General features: G+C 44.8%; 1 protein-coding gene across 1 annotated transcript in view; it reads right to left on the bottom strand.

The window, feature by feature from the left end:
- The window catches only part of SLC30A5 (solute carrier family 30 member 5), a 302,331-nt gene that overhangs the window by 210,141 nt on the left and 71,755 nt on the right, over positions 1-20,435 (bottom strand). The window contains exons 7-8 of the mRNA XM_069223076.1: positions 12,115-12,191; positions 3,702-3,872 (exon numbers count right to left, since the gene is read on the bottom strand). Of these exons, the coding sequence (XP_069079177.1) occupies positions 3,702-3,872; positions 12,115-12,191 (248 nt within the window). The remainder of the gene's footprint in view (positions 1-3,701; positions 3,873-12,114; positions 12,192-20,435) is intronic.

Genomic DNA, 20,435 nt, shown 5'->3' with positions numbered 1-20,435 from the left:
AAGAAGTTGAGACCATACCTCTTTGGTACTCACTTCCTAGTTCAAACTGACCACAGACCTCTCAGAAGGCTGATGCAAATGAAAGGTGAAAATCCAAAACTGTTGAGGTGGTCCATCTCCCTACAGGGAATGGACTTTATAGTGGAACACAGACCTGGGACTGCCCATGCCAATGCAGATGGCCTTTCCAGGTTCTTCCACTTAGAAAATGAAGACTCTCTTGGGAAAGGTTAGTCTCATCCTCTTTCGTTTGGGGGGGGGGAGCGGGGTTGTGTAAGGAAATGCCTCCTTGGCATGGTTACCCCCTGACTTTTTGCCTTTGCTGATGCTATGTTTTGAATTGAAAGTGTGCTGAGGCCTGCTAACCAGGCCCCAGCACCAGTGTTCTTTCCCTAACCTGTACTTTTGTATCCACAATTGGCACACCCGGGCATCCAGATAAGTCCCTTGTAAATGGTACCCCTGGTACCAAGGGCCCTGATGCCAAGGAAGGTCTCTAAGGGCTGCAGCATGTCTTATGCCACCCTGGAGACCCCTCACTCAGCACAGACACACTGCTTGCCAGCTTGTGTGTGCTGGGGAGAACAAAACGAGTAAGTCGACATGGCACTCCCCTCAGGGTGCCATGCCAGCCTCTCACTGCCTATGCAGATATAGATAAGTCACCCCTCTAGTAGGCCTTACAGCCCTAAGGCAGGGTGCACTATACCATAGGTGAGGGCACCAGTGCATGAGCACTGTGCCCCTACAGTGTCTAAACAATACCTTAGACATTGTAAGTGCAGGGTAGCCATAAGAGTATATGGTCTGGGAGTCTGTTTTACACGAACTCCACAACACCATAATGGCTACACTGAAAACTGGGAAGTTTGGTATCAAACTTCTCAGCACAATAAATGCACACTGATGCCAGTGTACATTTTATTGTAAAATACACCCCAGAGGGCACCTTAGAGGTGCTCCCTGAAACCTTAACCGACTATCTGTGTAGGCTGACTGGTTCCAGCAGCCTGCCACAACCGAGACATGTTGCTGGCCCCATGGGGAGAGTGCCTTTGTCACTCTGAGGCCAGTAACAAAGCCTGCACTGGGTGGAGATGCTAACACCTCCCCCAGGCAGGAGCTGTCACACCTGGCGGTGAGCCTCAAAGGCTCACCCCTTTGTGCCAGCACCGCAGGACACTCCAGCTAGTGGAGTTGCCCGCCCCCTCCAGCCACGGCCCCCACTTTTGGCAGCAAGGCCGGAGAAAATAATGAGAATAACAAGGAGGAGTCACTGGCCAGTCAGGACAGCCCCTAAGGTGTCCTGAGCTGAAGTGACTCTAACTTTTAGAAATCCTCCATCTTGCAGATGGAGGATTCCCCAATAGGATTAGGGATGTGACCCCCTCCCCTTGGGAGGATGCAGAAAGAGGGTGTACCCACCCTCAGGGCTAGTAGCCATTGGCTACTAACCCCCCAGACCTAAACACGCCCTTAAATTTAGTATTTAAGGGCTCCCCTGAACCTAAGAATTTAGATTCCTGAAACTACAAGAAGAAGAAGACTGCCGAGCTGAAAAACCCCTGCAGAGGAAGAACAGAAGACACCAACTGCTTTGGCCCCAGACTTACCGGCCGGTCTCCTTCCTTCCAAAGAAACCTGCTCCAGCGACGCTTTCCAAGGGACCAGCGACCTCTGAATCCTCTGAGGACTGCCCTGCTTTAAGAAAGACAAGAAACTCCCGAGGACAGCGGCACTGCTCCAAAAGATCTGCAACTTTGTTTCAAGGAGCAGATTTAAAGACCCCTGCAACTCCCCGCAAGAAGTGTGAGACTTGCAACACTGCACCCGGCGACCCCGACTCGACTGGTGGAGAACCAACACCTCAGGGAGGACCCTCCGGCGACTCAGAGTCCGTGAGTAACCAAAGTTGTCCCCCCTGAGCCCCCACAGCGACGCCTGCAGAGGGAATCCTGAGGCTCCCCCTGACCGCGACTGCCTGAACTCCATTTCCCGACGGCTGGAAAAGACCCTGCACCCGCAGCCCCCAGCACCTAAAGGAACGGAACTCCTGTGCAGGAGTGACCCCCAGGAGGCCCTCTCCCTTGTCCAGGTGGTGGCTACCCCGAGGAGCACCCCCCCTTGCCTGCCTGCAACGCTGAAGAGATCCCTTGGTCTCTCATTGATTTACATTGAAAACCCAACGCTTGTTTCTACACTGCACCCGGCCGCCCCAGTGCCGCTGAGGGTGTACTTTTTGTGTGAACTTGTATCCCCCCGGTGCCCTACAAAACCCCCCTGGTCTGCCCTCCGAAGACGCGGGTACTTACCTGCTGGCAGACCGGAACCGGGGCACCCCCTTCTCTCCATTGAAGCCTATGTGTTTTGGGCACCTCTTTGACCTCTGCACCTGACCGGCCCTGAGCTGCTGGTGTGGTAACTTTGGGGTCGCTCTGAACCCCCAACGGTGGGCTACCTTGGACCCAAACCTGAGACTTGTAAGTGATTTACTTACCTGACAAAACTAACAAAAACTTACCTCCCCCAGGAACTGTGAAAATTGCACTGTGTCCACTTTTAAAACAGCTTATTGTGTTTTATGTAAAAAGTATACATGCTAATGTAATGATTCAAAGTTCCTAAAGTACTTACCTGCAATACCTTTCAAATGAGATATTACATGTAGAATTTGAACCTGTGGTTATTAAAATAAACTAAGAAAATATATTTTTCTATAACAAAACCTATTGGCTGGATTTGTCTCTGAGTGTGTGTTCCTTATTTATTGCCTGTGTGTATGTACAACAAATGCTTAACACTACTCATTTGATAAGCCTACTGCTCGACCACACTACCACAAAATAGAGCATTAGTATTATCTCTTTTTGCCACTATCTTACCTCTAAGGGGAACCCTTGGACTCTGTGCATGCTATTCCTTACTTTGAAATAGCACATACAGAGCCAACTTCCTACAGGCGGCAATTACAAAATGTGGCTATCTAGAAAATGTTGAAGCCTAACAACTATAGACTTTTTCAAAACACCTGTGACAACTAGAATTTTGACCTTAAAAAGGATGACATCATACTATTGCTTGAAGTCCCCTAGCCATCTATGAAGCTCTCTCCATTCAGCATACAAGCATAATGCTCTCCATTCAGCATGTCTGGCCTAAAAATAGAAACCTGCCTATTATATTTGCCGAATTACAATTAATACATTAGATCCAAGGCCCATGGTAAGCATGGCACTGTTCATAATTCTACAAACAGCGCAAAACACCCCATGTCAGTCTCTCTCCCCAGGTTAAATATTAGAAGAGGAAACTCAGACTTCTTGCAAAAAGCTTACTAGATGATGCCACGTCACCAGGGGCACAATCTCGCCTGAGATTTCCTGTTACAAGTCTTTGTTTTATCTGTGTGTCAGTCCAGTTGGATCAGCTAAATGAATCCCAATGAGCAGTGGTCAGTTAAAGAAAAGTTAATGGCAGGGAAAACTCTTGAAACATTTCTCAAGGTGAAGAAATCCCTGAACAAATCTCAACATGAACAGCTAAGACTGATTCATATTAGCTCTATTTTCCTCTTAGTACATTTTTTATTCCATTCTAAACTGGATCCAGGTTTACATAAAATAAAATACATTTCATTAACAGCAATGATCACAAGTCAGCATGAGAACAAAAAAAACACAAACTATCCTGTGGGCGATTACCTCAGTAGTTGCAGCGAGGACGATGACCCATGGGGACAGTATGATGACAGAAACAAGGTGTGACAAAGCTTGAAGACGCTTGGCTCCACCAATATCTAATGACAGCTTTCTGGAAACTGCGTGAAACCCAACGTTGCAGCATAATGCTAACACAAGTAGTAATACACCACCCTGAAAGGATAAAGAGTTTTCATTTTTTAAATGCGTTATACTTATGAGGTGCTACACCCTACAACACTATATGTAATTCAGCAAAGTACAGAAACAGCAAGGAAATCAAAGAAAGTAAACAACTGCAGCCGGAGAGAAATTTGAAATGAGTTAACTATAAAATTCTAATAAAGGATTTCATGAATCTTCATATGAGGGAAAAGTAGTTATATGAGAAACTAATACGAATGTTAATACCATCATTCATCCACAGCAAATATTAAAAGAAAATTATTACTTATTTGTAATAGCAGTTTGTGACACACACCTATTCTAGATTCAGGAGTGTATGAGGCTCAGAGTAGCACTTAGCATTTCTCAAAATAATTTAACAATAGGTGGATGGCCTTCATAAGTATGATGAGAGTGATTCACTATAATGCTGAGCTGAAACCTACAATGTCCCTCTCCCTCACACTGAACTACAGTATGCTTACAGCAATCTTAACATAGTTCTACGCATAACCCAATAGAACTAGAGTTCAAATAGTAAATTTGTCCTGCCTCTGCAAAGTCAGATAGAGGTAATGACCCCCATCTCTGTAAAGCTAGTTTCAGTAATGCTAATGTGATGCATGTTTCAGATGATATCTCTGCAGTGCATGTTTCAGAAAGCTCTGCAGTGGTAAGGGTCAGCAGGATGGGATCAAATGTCCTGGAATGAGTAAAAATAGTACTAGACAAAACAAACGACCTTGAAGCAGTGGGAGAGTAGTTTAATTTTACCCAGATGATCCCTAGGGGCACACAAGGCTGAAGTCCTAGGATGAACAATGTGAGCCAAGAAGCCTCTCTTCCATGGCAGATATGAGCTACAATCTTGCAAAACACACTTTGCTGGCTGCAGCATTCAGAGAGGCTGATTCAAGAGTTGTCTAGAACAGGAAATGAAGCCAGTAACCCAGTGAAAACACTATAAAATGACAACACAGGTTTAGAAAAATAGGTAATATTAGCTAAACAAAACAAGACCAAAACGACAAAATCCAACATGAACACGTCAAGATATGAATTTTCAAAAGAATTAGGGCCATATGTACGAACACTTTTTCCCATAGACACAGAATGGGTAAAAACCTTTGCTACATCTGGCCCTAAGAGTCTTAATCCTTAGAAAACAGTGAAAAGGCTGTTGTTACGCAAAGCACCTGGTTAGCGGTGAAAATAAAGCCGCACATGTGAGCATGCGCCGGAAAAGGGTAGCAATGCGTCTATTTCTTACTCGCGAGTGAGGCTGTGCATCGGTTCCTTCTCCAGTCGGGTCGAAGGTATGTCATTTTTCTCCCTCGCAAGAGGGTGATGCGTCGATTTCCGGATGGGGCACCCTGGATCCGCGCAGAGTCGGGTTGACTTTGATGCCCAGGTACGATGCATGGAAAATCCGGTCAAACAGAACCAGAAAACCACGCTGCATGGGGCTGGCGTTGTTATCAGCCTCCGTAAGCAGGAATTGCGCGTCATTTCTCCTGCCGCGATGCGTCGATCCCCCAGCCGTGAGGCCGGCGTAGTTTATCAGCTGTTTTTCGTAAGGTGTCGAAAAATTCCTTGCACGGCGGTCAGTGTGTGGATTTTCAGTTCTTGTCTGCCAACTTCACCTTTCAAGGGCACAGGGACTGGATAGGGCACCTGCAGGGGGCAGGAGTCTCGGCAGAGAGTCCAGGTCCTGGCAGGGGAAGTCTTTGATTCCCTGAGACTTCAACAACAGGAGGCAAGCTCAATGGGAGATTCTTCTCAAGCAGGAATGCGCAACAAAGTCCAGCCTTTGTCCCCTTTCACAGGCAGAAGCAGCAACTGCAGGATAGCCCAACAAAGCAAAGTCACAGACAGGGTCAGCACACTTCTCCTCAGCTCTTCTTCTTATCAGAGGTTCCTCTTGATTCCAGAAGTGATCTAATTTTCAGGGGTTTTGGGCTCACTACTTTTACCCCTTTCTGCCTTTGAAGTAGGCAAACTTCAAAGCAAAGTCTCTCTTGTTTGTAAGATCCTGCCTTGCCCAGGCCAGGCCAGACCCCAGACACAGACACCAGAGGGCTGGAAACTGCATTGCGTGAGGAAAGGCAGAGACATTTCAGGTGTGAGTGACCACTCCTCCATTCCCCTCCAGCCCAGATGGCTCATCAAGGTATACAGGCTACACTCCAGTTCCCTTTGTGTCACTGTCTAGAAGAGAGGAACAAAGAGCCCAACTTTCAAACTGACCCAGACAGGTAATCCACAAACAGGCAGAGTAACAGAATGGTTTAAGCAAGAAAATGCCTACTTTCTAAAAGTGGCATTTTCAAACACACAATTTAAAAACAACCTTTACCAAAAGATGTATTTTTAAATTGTGAGTTCAGAGACCCTAAACTCCACATTCATATCTGCTCCCAAAGGGAATCTGAAGTTTCATAATATTTAAAGGCAGCCCCCAGATTAACCTCTGAGAGAGATAGACCTTGCACAGGGAAAACTGAATTTGGCAGTATTTCACTGTTAGGACATATAAAACACATTAGTATATGTCCTACCTTAAACATACACTGCACCCTGCCCATGGGGCTACCCAGGGCCTACCTTAGGGGTGCCTTACAGGCATGAAAAGGGAAGGTTTAGGCCTGGCAAGTGGGTACACTTGCCAAGTCGAATTGGCAGTTTAAAACTGCACACACACAGACTGTAGTGGCAGGTCTGAGCCATGTTTACAGGGCTACTCATGTGGGTGGCACAACCAGTGCAGCGGGCCACTTGTAGCACTTGATTACAGGACCTGGACACCTCTAATGCACTGTACTAGGGACTTACTAGTAAATCAGATATGCCAATCATGGAAAGCCAATTACACACACACACATTTTACATAGGAGCACTTGCACTTTAGCACTGGATGGCAGTGGTAAAGTGCCCAGGGTATCAAAAACAGAGTCCAGCACACATCATCAAGCTGGGAAACAGAGGTAAAAAGGAAGGGGAGACCACATCAATGATGCTAAGTTTAACACACAGATCTGGGAAAGTCTTAGCCAGGCTGGATAGATGAAGCATGAGAACATACAAGTGAATGGCTGAGTTTCATCTATACTAAAATTACTACTTCTCCTAGATCTTGTACTCATCTGAAAGGAAATCTTTTGCATTACATGAAACTGGTGCCATCTGGATGTTTGGGGGCTTCCATATGTTTGGGTGTCAACTTGAATCATTGGTCCCTGCTGCCTACAACCTAATTTAGCCATCTATTAAACAAATAACCCACTCTTGATTGCTGAGATTAATAAACCTTTAGCAAAAATATCTAAAAGATTTATACCATCAATTTCCTCACTGTCTTTATCTTGGCTGTGGTAGTCGCATCCCAGGACAACACCATAACTGCATTATAAGCCTTTTGTCTAGACAAATATGAACCAGTCTAGGGTATAACGGCAAGTTATGGCAACTTTGTACACAGAGAACTATTCTGGTAACAAGGTAAATTGCTCTATCCTCCAAACAGATACCTTAACATGGATTTCCGTCCTTACTCACAGTGTCCGGTTGCAGGCCACAAAAAGCGTTTGTTGCCGAGAACCAACATATATTGTACTTTGGAGCCATGCAGGCCCATTGGTGGATGAATAACCACCAATGACTGCGTGCCAGAGAAGAAGGTAGTGATTTCACCAGTAAGCAATCTGTGGTTCCCCACTTATAAATGAGACAGTGGAACCAACACTTTGGCAAGCAAGATCTCCCATAAACTATGCCAAGGGTCCTGCTCTACCAAATGCTACATGAGCTACAACTTACTTTTGCTAAAGTGATACCCGCTGCATGATTGCATGCAGTTTGTTTCTTAGTTTTATAAAAAGACAATCTGGTTTTACAGAATAACACGGTTTTCTGTCTCTCATTTAGGTGGTGGCAACCACCCATAGAACTCAGTTTAAAGAATGTGGTATAAGTAATCAACCCAATTCTACCAAAAGGTTTTTGTCAGTGCAGGCAAGCCATATTTTATTTCTGAATTACAATTTTAAATAGAGAAGCCCTTAAGCCTATCCGGACACATGGTTGATTTAATAAGCAAGATGAGGCTGCCACAATTGAAAAGGTGCACACATTCAAAAATTGAGTGCTGGTAGGATTTCTGCTGTTACATTGATAAAATATCAAAGAGAGAACTGTGCATTTTGCAAAGGAATCTATCCGGAGATAGAAGGACTGACTTTAATTAAAGCTTTCCCTTAATTGTTTGTCATATCAAATAATGCAACAAATACTTCACATTAGTTGCTGGTAAAGTTCTCTCAAATCAGGCTAGGACAGAAGTGAGGATACAATATGGTTCCCACAAATGTCTCTGAATTAAGCCAAGATATTATCTCCTATTGAAGTGCTTAAAAACATTAATTACCATCTGTAACTGTGTTTTTGATAGATGTAGATATCTTTTGAAATATTCCCAGACACCTCATTGCATTTAGATAAAGCACACTTGCCACAGAAGTATATCAGGTTATGCCAATGGAGTCCAAATGCTCACTGCAGCACACACCTGGGTAACATTTGTATTTTGATTTCCCAATGTGTGCTTCTCCCATCAGAAATATTAACTTTTGAATGACTCCCTAAGTAACAGAAGGAGGATGGCTGATAGTAGTCTATGAAATGCAGTCTCTTTTTAAACAATACAATTCTGGAGTAGGGCAAGGGCAAATTTTGGCTCTTCGTTCGATTTGGAATGCGGCAAAGCTATGTATATCAGATCAAGATGTGCATGTCTTGGGATGAGAAGTATCTTTTAGGCTATCTAAGGTAGGTCCTGACAATCTGTTGAATGCACTATGGTGGAGGTGTTCCTATTGCGGTAGAACATCACTCTGTGCTCTTGTAACTAGTCACACTAATCTTACTGCAACACTGAAGATAAAGAGGATACAGAATTGGCAGATTGAGGCCTGCAGCAGGTCCCTAAAATTTGGAAATGCAGGAGATGGTGCCGTCTATGTTGTTTGGGGCTAAACACTAGTGAGCCTGCGAATCAGCAGCAATGCCCTAATTAGAACATAGCAGGAACAGCTCTGGTTTCAAATTGTAAAAGGGGGCTAGAAGTGGATGGAGCATCATTTAAAATGGTTGCAAGTGTCATTTATCATGGTCTTTCTAAACTGTAATGTGTAATCCTATTGGGATGACTCCTCCAAAGATCTGATGTTTCTGACCTCCAACAACCCCTCAATAGAATGTCCTCCAACTTAGGGCTCAAGTGGGAGTCAGGAGCAAAAATAGCATAGGGATATGGCCATAAAAGTAATTATTGTGCCATTGTAAAAAACTATTCTCCTTCTGGATGATATTTAGTTAACACCAGCTTTTAGGATCCATCCTATTTTATTGTTCTGATGTCAAGAGTTGACAGGATAGGAGACAAACAACTACAGATTTGTAGCTCACAACATGGAGGCTGGCAATGTGTGAGAAACATTGATAAACTTACCCCAAGAGTGAACTCAAACCCCTCTGTACCTAAACCTTCCCCCATTGCACTCAAGAGACCAATGAAGGGGGCCCATGACTCTCAATATGTGTCTAATGTGTACTCTATGGATGTGGTTAGCTTTTCAATGCTCTGCTAGTGCCATATTCTGTGTAGCCATGGGGTGTGGTCCAGGACTCTGTCCAAACCTCAGATGGACAGGATTGCTTGTTGCGTGCCCCTAGGGCTCACACCAATTGTTAACCCTTTTTGGAATTCAGAGGGTAGGGTAGAGGATAGAAAAGGCCCAGCAGGACATACACTGGGAGCTGTGACATAGTGGCGGCTGGTAACTTTAGGAGGGCGGGCAGGACACACATGCACACTCACACTCATTCATTCACATACACACACCTCCATTCACAACTCTCACTCCCAAATATTCAAACATACACGCATGCACACACCAAACACACACTTACATGCAGCTCAGCCTCGGAGTTTCCTGGTGGGTAGGGACTGCTGCCTTCCTTCAGGAAGGCAGCAGTCCCAACTTCGTCACAGAGTGGGATGGGACCAGTGGGACTGCTGACCCCCACCCCTTTCTGTGACAAAGCGTCACTGACTGACACTCAGCACTAGGCAATTCAGTGCTTAAACTGAAGCGCCCAGGTCGGAGTCAATGTGTGACACTACACCTTGTCACAGAGGTGGAGAGCCACAAAGGACCTTTGCTGAGCTGAGGTCACGCTTACAGTAGCTGTGACCTCCTCAGCCCAGCTCAGCGAGCCAGGAGCCTGCCGAAATAGTGCATGTCTTGCACCTGGCTGCCTGACCTGAAATTGAAGAGTGTCTGTCAGGCTGACCTTTGCTCAGCCTGACACTCTTCGTGTGGGGAAAAAGGCAAAGCGGCGTGGAACCTCAGCCCTAAAGGACGGGATGCGCTGCTGTGGCACCTGTATGTCAAAGAATGTATCTATGTCTATAGGACTGTGGTCCAGTATCAGGACAATTGTGGCCAGTTCTGGAGCAAGTGCAACAGACATCTGGTAACCCCAGAGCCTCTCCAGCACATTGCTATATTTTAGGCACCATTTCTGTACCCTGGCGGGAGTCCAGTATCAATATGTGGATACCTTGACAGCCATATCAGTGTTGGATGCATTGTGTGCAGTGTACCATGCTTTGTAAAAAAAAAAAATCCAATTATTTTTGTGCGAGTTTCTACCTAGCTCTGCTCCCCACTGTTTTTGCCCTGGTTGCTTCTCCATCGGGGTGGCTGTGCTAACAACAAATAGAGCTCTGTGGTCACTGTGGATCCATTCAGATTCAGAAAGCAAGCAGTCTCTTTCTAAAGTGTCAAAGGGAAGAATTCCTGCTGGGTCAAACACATTTCCAACCGGTTTGCATCTTGTTGATTGCCACTGCTGGAACCGTTCAACCTGTAGGCCAGAAGTGAAGTCAGGATCTGGGGACAATAGGGTCATCAGGGATGGGGCAGATGGGAGACCCTTCTGCTATGCCACCCTGTTACAGACAGCCATAATGGTCCTCATGATATGGGAGCAGTATAGGCCTCATGATCTATGAGTTTTAGGAAGCCAGGGAACCTTCCAAGTGTGAGTACTGGCCACTGCCTGATCCATGACACCCCAGTGTTTTTTCAGTAGCTGCTCCACCATATATATCGGAGTTGCGATGCTTGAAAGTATTAAGTAATGTTTGGAGCCCCCCAAAACCTTCTTTGGTAGGTCTGTAAATGAAGACGCAGCCTTCTTCCATTCCACACAAACCGGCTGATGTCTGTTTGCAACTAACACCAAATTTTACGGGGCTGAAAGATCCTGTACTGCTGAAGTTGATCCAGATATTGAGGGCCTTCTCAGTGTTCAAATTCTCACCAAGGAATGATGGAGGTGTGTGTGTGTAGAGGGAGAACAACTTCACTTGGGGCTTACAGTAAGATGTGAGGGTCTTCACCTTTAATGATTATGACTTTAGGAGAAATCTAAATATATATGCTGGCAAAGTAAATTCAAATATTTAATGTCCTTGACCTAGAATGACAATGGGCAGAAGGAATCAATTACACACTTACCAGAAGAAGACATGGAAAGTTTTCATCATTTCTATTGCACTTACTCATAGCCACGCTTTCAGAGGCTGTTTCACTGCCCACGGTAGGATGCAGGTTTCTAACAATGACCACATTTTTCTAACAATGACCACATTTTTACTATCACAATTCATTACAAGGTAAAACAGTCAAGACAAAAGGCCTATCAATTCTACCCAATAAGAAAATGTGCTGACATTCGTTGGCCTCATTTTGTATCTACATATTGTTTATTGCCACAGGCGCATGAATACAGGTAAAACTTTGCAAACTGGGAAGAAATAAATCACGCAAAACACCACCTATATTTTAAGATAAAGCCCTCATGCAAAACAATGGCACTGACAAATTGAACATTTACACCACCAAAGGAAAAAAAAACAATTGGTTAAGTTACATGAAGGAAAAACTCAAATTAAAACCGTAGGAAAATCTAAGAACTCCTCTGCTGGCATTTAAAACCTTTCTGTAACAAACGCTCTGTTTGTTTCTGCTGTTTTGTGTTGCTATACACTAGGTCAAGAGGCTGTGCAATTAACTACATGATTATTAAAATCAGCAAAACAAGCCAACAATTCACATGTTTGGTAAAGTGTAATAGTTGTGCATAACAAACTAAGACAATCCTTAACAATAATGGAAGAAATTACCTTGTGGTCTGCAACGCCTAAGAATGAGAAGGCAGTGTATAGGAAGTGGGTTAGGGCACTGTCATGATGACCCTCAGCTGGATAGATCAGCAAGGTTAAGGATTATACACTTACTGGCTCTTTCTCAACTTTAATAGAAATGAATACACAAACAAGAGGTTTAGTTGTCACCGTATCAGAAGCTGGCACACGGGTGCAGGCCAACTGCATCTTCAGATATCTGCACCAATGTTGTACTAAAATCTTCAGGGCACTTGACATCATATGTGAAAAGTGTATATTGCCACATCCTATTATGATAAATATATTAGTGTCAACCGCTCAGCGAAGCAATTAAAGCACTAGGATACAATGAACTTTCATTAAAATTGGCAACTCCTTTTTTTTGACCAGTACTGTTACTATAGTTTGCCAAACACCACTACTGGGCAAGCATGTGTACAGCCCAAAACGCTTACATATCCAAACACACTTAGTAGGATGAAATGCACGAAAAATTACCAGAATTTAAAAAGCCAAGGATCTAGCAGAGATATTTTACTGAAACCTGAAGATTGAAAACTCTGACCCAAACCTTCATTTCATTCTACTGAAGGAAACGTGACAGGACAAAGTATTTGATGACAAAGTCCAAATACAAAAACAGGCCATTGGACACCCAATTATTTTTTCATTTATCAAAAAGAACAAATTGTTCAGGAAGTATATTCGTTTGTAGAAATTCCAATAGGCTGTACACTGTTTTAGCAGAAAACATTAAGCCAAGGGTCAGGGTGCGAAACACTGGGACGAGAAAGTAGTAATTTAACTATCCAGTGGAAACTGCATTTAACTTTCTTCACTAGCACGAGCTTGCAAAAACAATAACGTGTCACACAGAACAAAACAAATTAAAATTAAAAAAATATATATCTCTATAAAGTTATGATTTAGCCATAAAACATGCAAGGGAACCACCATGGAATTTCTATTTTGAGAAAGGAATGATGGTGAAGTAATTTAAATACCGAGGGGCCTAACATGTCCTTTGATGCGTTCAATATTATATACTGATGAAAAGTCAGAACGAAGTTTCATTTTGTAGGAAAATTACCATTAAGACCCTCATTAGAAGTAGCCGGTTTAACTGTGATATGTGTGGTAACAGCAATTACAACACTTAATATGATTATGAGTTTTGAGATAAAATTAGAAGGTCGAATTCTGTGCGCTGCTAGGGGCAAACTAAAGAACCTTAGAAGTTATTGTCGCAAGGGAGGGGGACTTGGATGATTGGTGTCCTCGCTGGCCTGTGTAATGCCTGCCATACCCTTGTCCTCAGCACTGAAAGAACTGAGGTGACAGTCAGTCACTAAGGTGATTGACTCAGTCTGTATGGAAGCAAAGGGTTGCCCCTGAATTTCCTGAACTGATGCAGGAACTGCTTGGCAGGGGTCAACAGTCTTATTCATTGTGTTATGGTCTCACTGTCCTAAACTGCTTAAGGGCAGATTCTGCTTTTTTGCTAAAAAGGTGTGAACCATCAAAGGGCATATCCATGAGAGACGCTTGCACATCTCCAGAAAACTCAGAGGAACACACTCACGTGTGGCAGCGGCGAAGAAAGCTGGTGCCAACGGTCATCCCCAGTAAATCTGCAGTATCTACGCCAGCACTAATTATTTACTTGGCCATATCATGAATAGTTTGAGCTAAAGAGGCACTAAGGCCTTCTGAGCCCACTGGCCATGTCCAGGAGAGCATGCATATAGCAGCGCCACAAACAACCTCGACTGACCAATCTTTGTGCCAGGCTGGCCACAGAAAACACCCCCGTTTTCCAAATTCCTCAATCTATTTAGACTCCCTATCTGGAGGAGCGGTGGGGAAAGAATGGTGGTTAACCTTAGTGGTTGAAGGCTGAACCACAAGGCTCTACCACCAGGCTCTGTGGAGTAGGTTGTGTAGTGAGAAAATCTGGGATGCTGGGCACCAGTTGTGACGCCTAGCCACCTGTCTAAACCCTAGAGGGCAGGAACAGGGATTTGACCAAGTGCCCATCAAAGTATGAGTGAGGGCCCTGTTGACGGGGAAGAAGGACTGAGATGTTGCAGGCTCAGGCTGTAAATTTTCGTAAGCACATTAGTTTTGGTCTCGACAGAGGGTAGCTAGAAACCACAATGTCAGCTGCCAGTCAGACCACAAGCGCAAATTACAGACTCTTCAGTTGGTAGTCCATGTTTAGAGCACAACCCCAATACAGGGGAGGTATCAAGTCTTCTAGCATCTTGTAAATCCATATAAAAACTGTTATTATCATAATAAAGGGGGAGATCACAAGTCCTTACCCCACCATAATCACCTCCTTCTGGCTCCTCCTAGCTCAGAGACGGATCCAAAAAGATAATAGAGCCTCTGTTAGTGCAGCTACCCTGGTAACACCCGTGCAGAATTTCGTAGCGCAACATCGGTGGATCTCAGGATTACGTCAGTTCCTGGCCATACTTCAGGATCAGAACCAGGGCCTCTTCCAGTGGCGGCAATATAGGCAACAGCACTGAGTGGTGAACTGGTGCAGGTCCAGGCCCTAGAGTGGGCATCTGCACCCGAGTTGATACAGGGCCCGGAGAACTTGTCCTTAAGGGTCAGTAGTTGTCAGGGAAGGGTCTGCCAGTGATTACCCACTGAATGCTCCTGCAGATTTTTCGGGTCTGAAGGCATGCCAGAAGGAGCCGGAAAAGTGTCTATGATCTGCAGCATGGACTCTTCAAAGGCCTTGATTTGCTGTGAAGTCATCGCCGATGGCCAGAGAAACCCAAGATCCAGTGGAACCAGTTGAGGAATCAGTTCACGATTGGGGATTCTGGAGGAGACAAACTAACATTGTCATGCCCTCGGGTCTTCTCCTTGGATATGGAGAAGTAGGATGAAGTCGAATCCTGCTTCACTTTTTTATGTTTGTGTTTAGACTCTGATTTGGACTTCGACTGTGAGGTAGACCTCTCACAAGAATGGCCCAGGGAGAGAGAGATCAAGCTTACGAGCTGGGATGGGACATACATGAGGGATAGAGTTCCCTAGCACACTGATTTTAGAGTGTTTTAGAAAACATTATAAGGCAGACAAATGTGGGAGCAGAGCTCTGGATCCATATAAGAAGGTGCGGTAAGGGAACCATTGCCAGCACGTAGGGGTGGAGCTCATATGTTGCTCCACTCAGCCACGCCGGGGAGGTACATTGCCAATGGAGAAACTCACTGCAACATCTAACCGTGCACAGAGGCATTGCTGAGAATGTTTCTGGATCCAGTCTGGCACCTCTGGAGCATTCTGCAATTAGAAGTATCCCTCAGAGCTTTCTCTCTTTGAGAGGAGCAAAATATTTACCTGGCCGTGTTCTCTATTTGTAAAAGAGTCAATTAAACCATTAAAAGCTTGAAAGCACATAATTCTGATTTACATTTCTTAATCAGTCCTGTTATATACAGAAATGCACAATAAAGAAGACATGAATAGGCAGGTAACCCTCATTTAAACAAAAGGGCACTCCAACTTTAGTTACCCAGAAATACAATGTAGTGAACAATGAACTGCACTGACAGTTTTCAACTCAGGTCATTTTTACAGCTTGTTTGAGTAAGGATGGTGAATGCTCTCCTCACTATTGTAATTACTAATGCCCAAGGAGAGTGAGGAATGTCATTCATGAATTCAACAAAGATATCCAAAATAGAAAGGCATGGGTCCATATGCTGTCTGGTTGCAGATATAACTTCTGAAAACCAGGGAGTGATATGAGCCTGGAAAAGAATTAGGTCTGCCATGGAAAGATAAACACATAATAAATGCCACTATGGTGCGGGAGGACCCCACCCTATGCCTGTAGGAAGGAGAGATTTAGGTCCAGGATTAGTAAAAGCCTAACAAATTTAAGGGCCTCAAACAAGAATGTAGGCTGCAGAACAAAGACTATTTTCGATGTAGGCAAATATGACAGACTTCATGATAACCACTAGAAGGTCTCCAGAGATGGTCACTGAACTCTAGATTAAGATAGCTACCATACCAAAGGTAACTATATTTTGGCATTTAACAGCAACACTTCACATAACCTAAGAGACAAGTAGGACAGGAAGTGGGTAAGATGGAAGCTGTAGAGTCAACATAAGCCATGATCCTTTCCTTCGACTCTAAGAACTTCAATATACAAGCATAAATTAATTGCTACAGAGGCAAACTACATGCAGTGGGCAAGAGGGAAACAGCTACATGCCTTTGCTATCAGACAGAGGTGGGAATGGTTTTCTTCCAATACAGTTTCCCTGTGCATGAAGAAAAAAACGAACATTAAACATTGGATTTAATAGTGTGCAATGTAACATTTGTTCCAAAAGAACAAATTACTTACCTTCGGTAACACTTTCTGGTGGATAGAGCACCTACTTTTGAAGACTACCAGTGTGCCAGCATTCGACGTAAACCTTTTCTTTCTAGCTCTCCTCGTCGACGAGGACGTCAAAATGGAACGGCTCCACAAGCGCCTCCGAACAGGTGAACACCAACATCACAAGTACAACATGTGCCAACTCAACAAAGGAATTTACCTAAACACATCTATTTACAAATATACATTCTGTACATACAACTTGCCAGAAATACATACACTATATATATATATCATATCTTTCTTGGCATAGCCAGACAGGCAACGGGGAGGTGGGTGGGTGGTACCGTGAGGAATCCATAGGTGGATACTGTATCCACCAGAAAAAGCATTACCGAAGGCCAGTAACTTGTTCTTCTGATGGACACATCTACCTGTGGATGCCTAACCTTTTGAACAGAATCCCAAAGCAGTCCAGCACTCGGAGGTGAGTGGCTTTATGGCTATACAAAGAAATCCTGCAGGACTAAATGGGCAAAATGATCGTCCCTCCTTACTTCTGAGTCTAACCAGTTATGCTTTGCGAAAGTGAGGAGGGAAGCCCAAGTTGCTGCTTTGCAAATATCCACAACTGGTACACCTCTAGCCAAAGCAGAAGTAGTAAACTTAGCTCTGGTCAAATGAGCTCTAATGCCCTCGGCAGGATCCTTCTTTGCCAGTGAATAACACATTTTAATGCAAAGAATGACCCACGGTGATAGCGTTCTTTTATGGAAAGCTTTGCCCTTCATCTTCCCACGTAACCAACAAAAAGCTGATCATCTGTCTTGAAGTCTCGCGTCCTGTCCGCATAGAAGCTCTGCAATCTTTTTGGATCCAGACGGTGCAGCCTTCCCTCATCCTTAGAGGGATGGGGAAGAGGGTAGAAGGATGGAAGGGTGAAGCACTGCCCTAAATGGAAAGGAGTAAAAAAGCTGCAAAAGTTGGTAGAAAAGCTGCCCTAGTTTTCAAAACCACCTTGTTAGCATTGAGCTTCCAGCTCACTAGCACGTCTAGCCGACGTGATCGCTTTAAGAAAAACAGGTTTAAACGGGAGACATCTCAACAGGAAACTATGCAATGGTTAAAACATTGTACCCATCAGGGAAGTTAAAACTAAATTTAAATCCCACTGAGGCATTATAAAGGGAGCGGGAGGAAACCTATTAGTCAAACCCTTAAGAAACCTTAGAACTATAGGGGACTTAAATAAAGAGGGTTGGTCAGGTAAACAAATAAATGCCGACAGATAGCCCTTTATGGTCGCTACTGCGCAACCTTGTTGTGCCAAGGAGAGATCAAATTGCAAAACAATGGACAAATGGGCTTTTAAAGGATCAATGTGTTTCTCCTTACACCATTGAAATGCACCTAGCCAATCTACCAGCATAGACAGTTTTGTTGGAGTGTCGCCTGGCCGATTATATAACATCCACCCCTTCTGGGGGAAGAGAAAAATGATTCTAACTGCCCGTTCAATCTCCAGGTATGTATGTGCAGGTTCTGGAGGTGCGGGTGTAGAACCTGCCCTTGCAACTGCAGGGGGCAGTGAGAGGTGGAGATGGTCTGTGTACCACACCCTTCTTGGCCAATCTGGGGCTATTAATGTGACTTGGGCCCAGTCTTGGCGAATCTTCCTCAGAACCCAAAGAATAAAGGGTATGGGAGGAAACGCGTAAAGCAGTCGGTTGCTCCAGCTCGACTGAAACTAATCCCTCAATGCTACCTGCATCAGATACTGGAGGCAGCAGAACTAAGGGCAGTGCACGTTCTCGTGCATGGCAAAGAGGTCTATCTGAGGCATCCCTCACAACTGGAAGACGAGAGAAACCACCCCTGGATGGAGATGCCACTCTTGATCAGCTGAAAAGTGGCAGCAGAGACTGTCCGCATGTACGTTGAGAGCTCCGGCCAAATGGTTTGCTACTATGCAAACCCGATGGTCCTGAGCCCAGGACCAGAATAATCGAACTTCTCTGCGGAGAAGATACGAGCCTACCCCTCCCTGTTTGTTGATGCACCACATCGCAGGAGTGTTGTCTGTGAAGACATGAACAGACTGACCGCAAATGGAAGGGAGGAAGGCCTTGAGAGCCAGACGTATTGTCCGTAACTCCAACAGATTGATGTGAAACATCAGTTCCACTGGAGACCAGAGACTTTTGATCTCCAGATCCCCCAGATGCGCTCCCCACCCTAGAATGGAAGCATCTGTTATCACTGTGGCCACCAGAGGAGGGTAAACGGTTTCCCTTGTGTAAGGCTGCTGTTCCCACTCCACCATGAAGCTCCACCGCAGCATTCTTGGAGATCTTTCTCAACTCTTTGACATCTCAATTGTGTTAAAACCACTGCTTGCGGAGGCACCACTGGAGATTCCTCATGTGCCAACGTGTTTGACTGACCAGCAGAATACAGGAAGCGAACAGACTGAGCAGGCATAGGACTTTGATACCAGAACAATTGCTCCATCCTGAAAGACTGGAATCATAGCTTGAATGTCCTGAATCCTCTGAGAAGGGAGGGGTGGGGGCATGATTTGATGTAGTGTCCAGTACTGCCCCTATGATCAGGAGGTGCTGAGAGGGCTCCAGGTGAGATTTGGGCATGTTCAATGAAAATCCCAGGTTGGACAACAACTGGGTAGTCACTTGCAAATGGTGCAGCATTAACTCTGGAGACTTGGCTTTGAGCAGCCAATCATCCAGGTAAAGGAATACCGATATGCCCTTCCTTCTGAGATGTGCTGCAACCACTGCCATTACCTTCATAAAGACTTGAGGTGCAGAAGTAAGACCAAAAGGAAGGACCACAAACCGGTAGTGCAGCAACCTTAGAATGAACCAGAGATACTTCCTGTGCGATCCCAGAATGGGGATGTGAAAACGTGTCCTGCAAGTCAATAGGAACCATCCAGTTTTCTTTGTCCAGTGCCAGAAGCACCTGAGCTAGGGTCAGTATTTTGAACTTCCCTTGTTTGAGGTACCAGTTCAAAATCCTAAGGGCTAGGATGTGCCGCAAACAACCATCTTTCTTGGGGATCAGAAAATATCTTGAATAACATCCCTGACCCCTTTCTTGCTCCGGAACAAAATCTACTGCTCCCTTTAACAGCAGATTTTGTACCTCTTACTGAAGCAACAGCAGGTGATCCTCTGAACAAAAAGTATGTTGGGGAGGGAAGGGAGTGGAAAACTCTTGAAAGGAAACGGCATACCTATTTCCTACAATGCTCAACACCCATGAGTCTGATGTTATTGACTCCCACTCCTGGAGAAAATGAATTAACCTTCCCCCTACGGGCAACACATGCTGCTGAAAGGGTAGAGAACTAGGGGTGCTTTCCTGATAGGTTCCCAGCGGAGGATGAAGTGGAGAAGGAGAAAGACTGTTGGACGGCACCACGCTGCCCAAGTCTCACACGACCTCTGTAGGACTTACAAGGGGGGTTGCCACACTGTTGACCCTGGAACTTCTGCCTCATGAAAGGAGGATCTGCAGCCAAACCCCCTTAACCTACGGAAGAGTCTACAGGACGAGAAGAATGTTTGACGTCCCAAAGACTTAGCAGTCTCTTTACTCTCCTTGTTGAACTTTTCCAAAGCTGAGTCAGCCTTGTCTTCAAACAACCTGGATCCATTAAAAGGGAGGTTCAAGAAGGAATATAACATTGGAAAACCCGACCCCTTAAGCCATGCATGCCTTCTGGTTGCCACCAACAACAGAATCTGCTGTTTCTAGGCCAGATTGAATGACCTGCTTAGCCACTGCTTGCCTATCCTGCATTAACTCCTTAAAATGTTCTTTCACATTCTGCAGTAGTTAGCGAGCAACATCCTTGGCAGAGTCCATTAGTAGCTTTTACTGATTTTAATGCCATTCTACATGAGGAAAAGACCTTCTTAGCAGATTGTTCCAT

This window comes from Pleurodeles waltl, chromosome 1_1 (assembly GCF_031143425.1).
Source record: "Pleurodeles waltl isolate 20211129_DDA chromosome 1_1, aPleWal1.hap1.20221129, whole genome shotgun sequence".
Classification (NCBI taxonomy): Eukaryota; Metazoa; Chordata; class Amphibia; order Caudata; family Salamandridae; genus Pleurodeles; species Pleurodeles waltl.
This window is presented reverse-complemented; position numbering and strand designations above follow the sequence as displayed.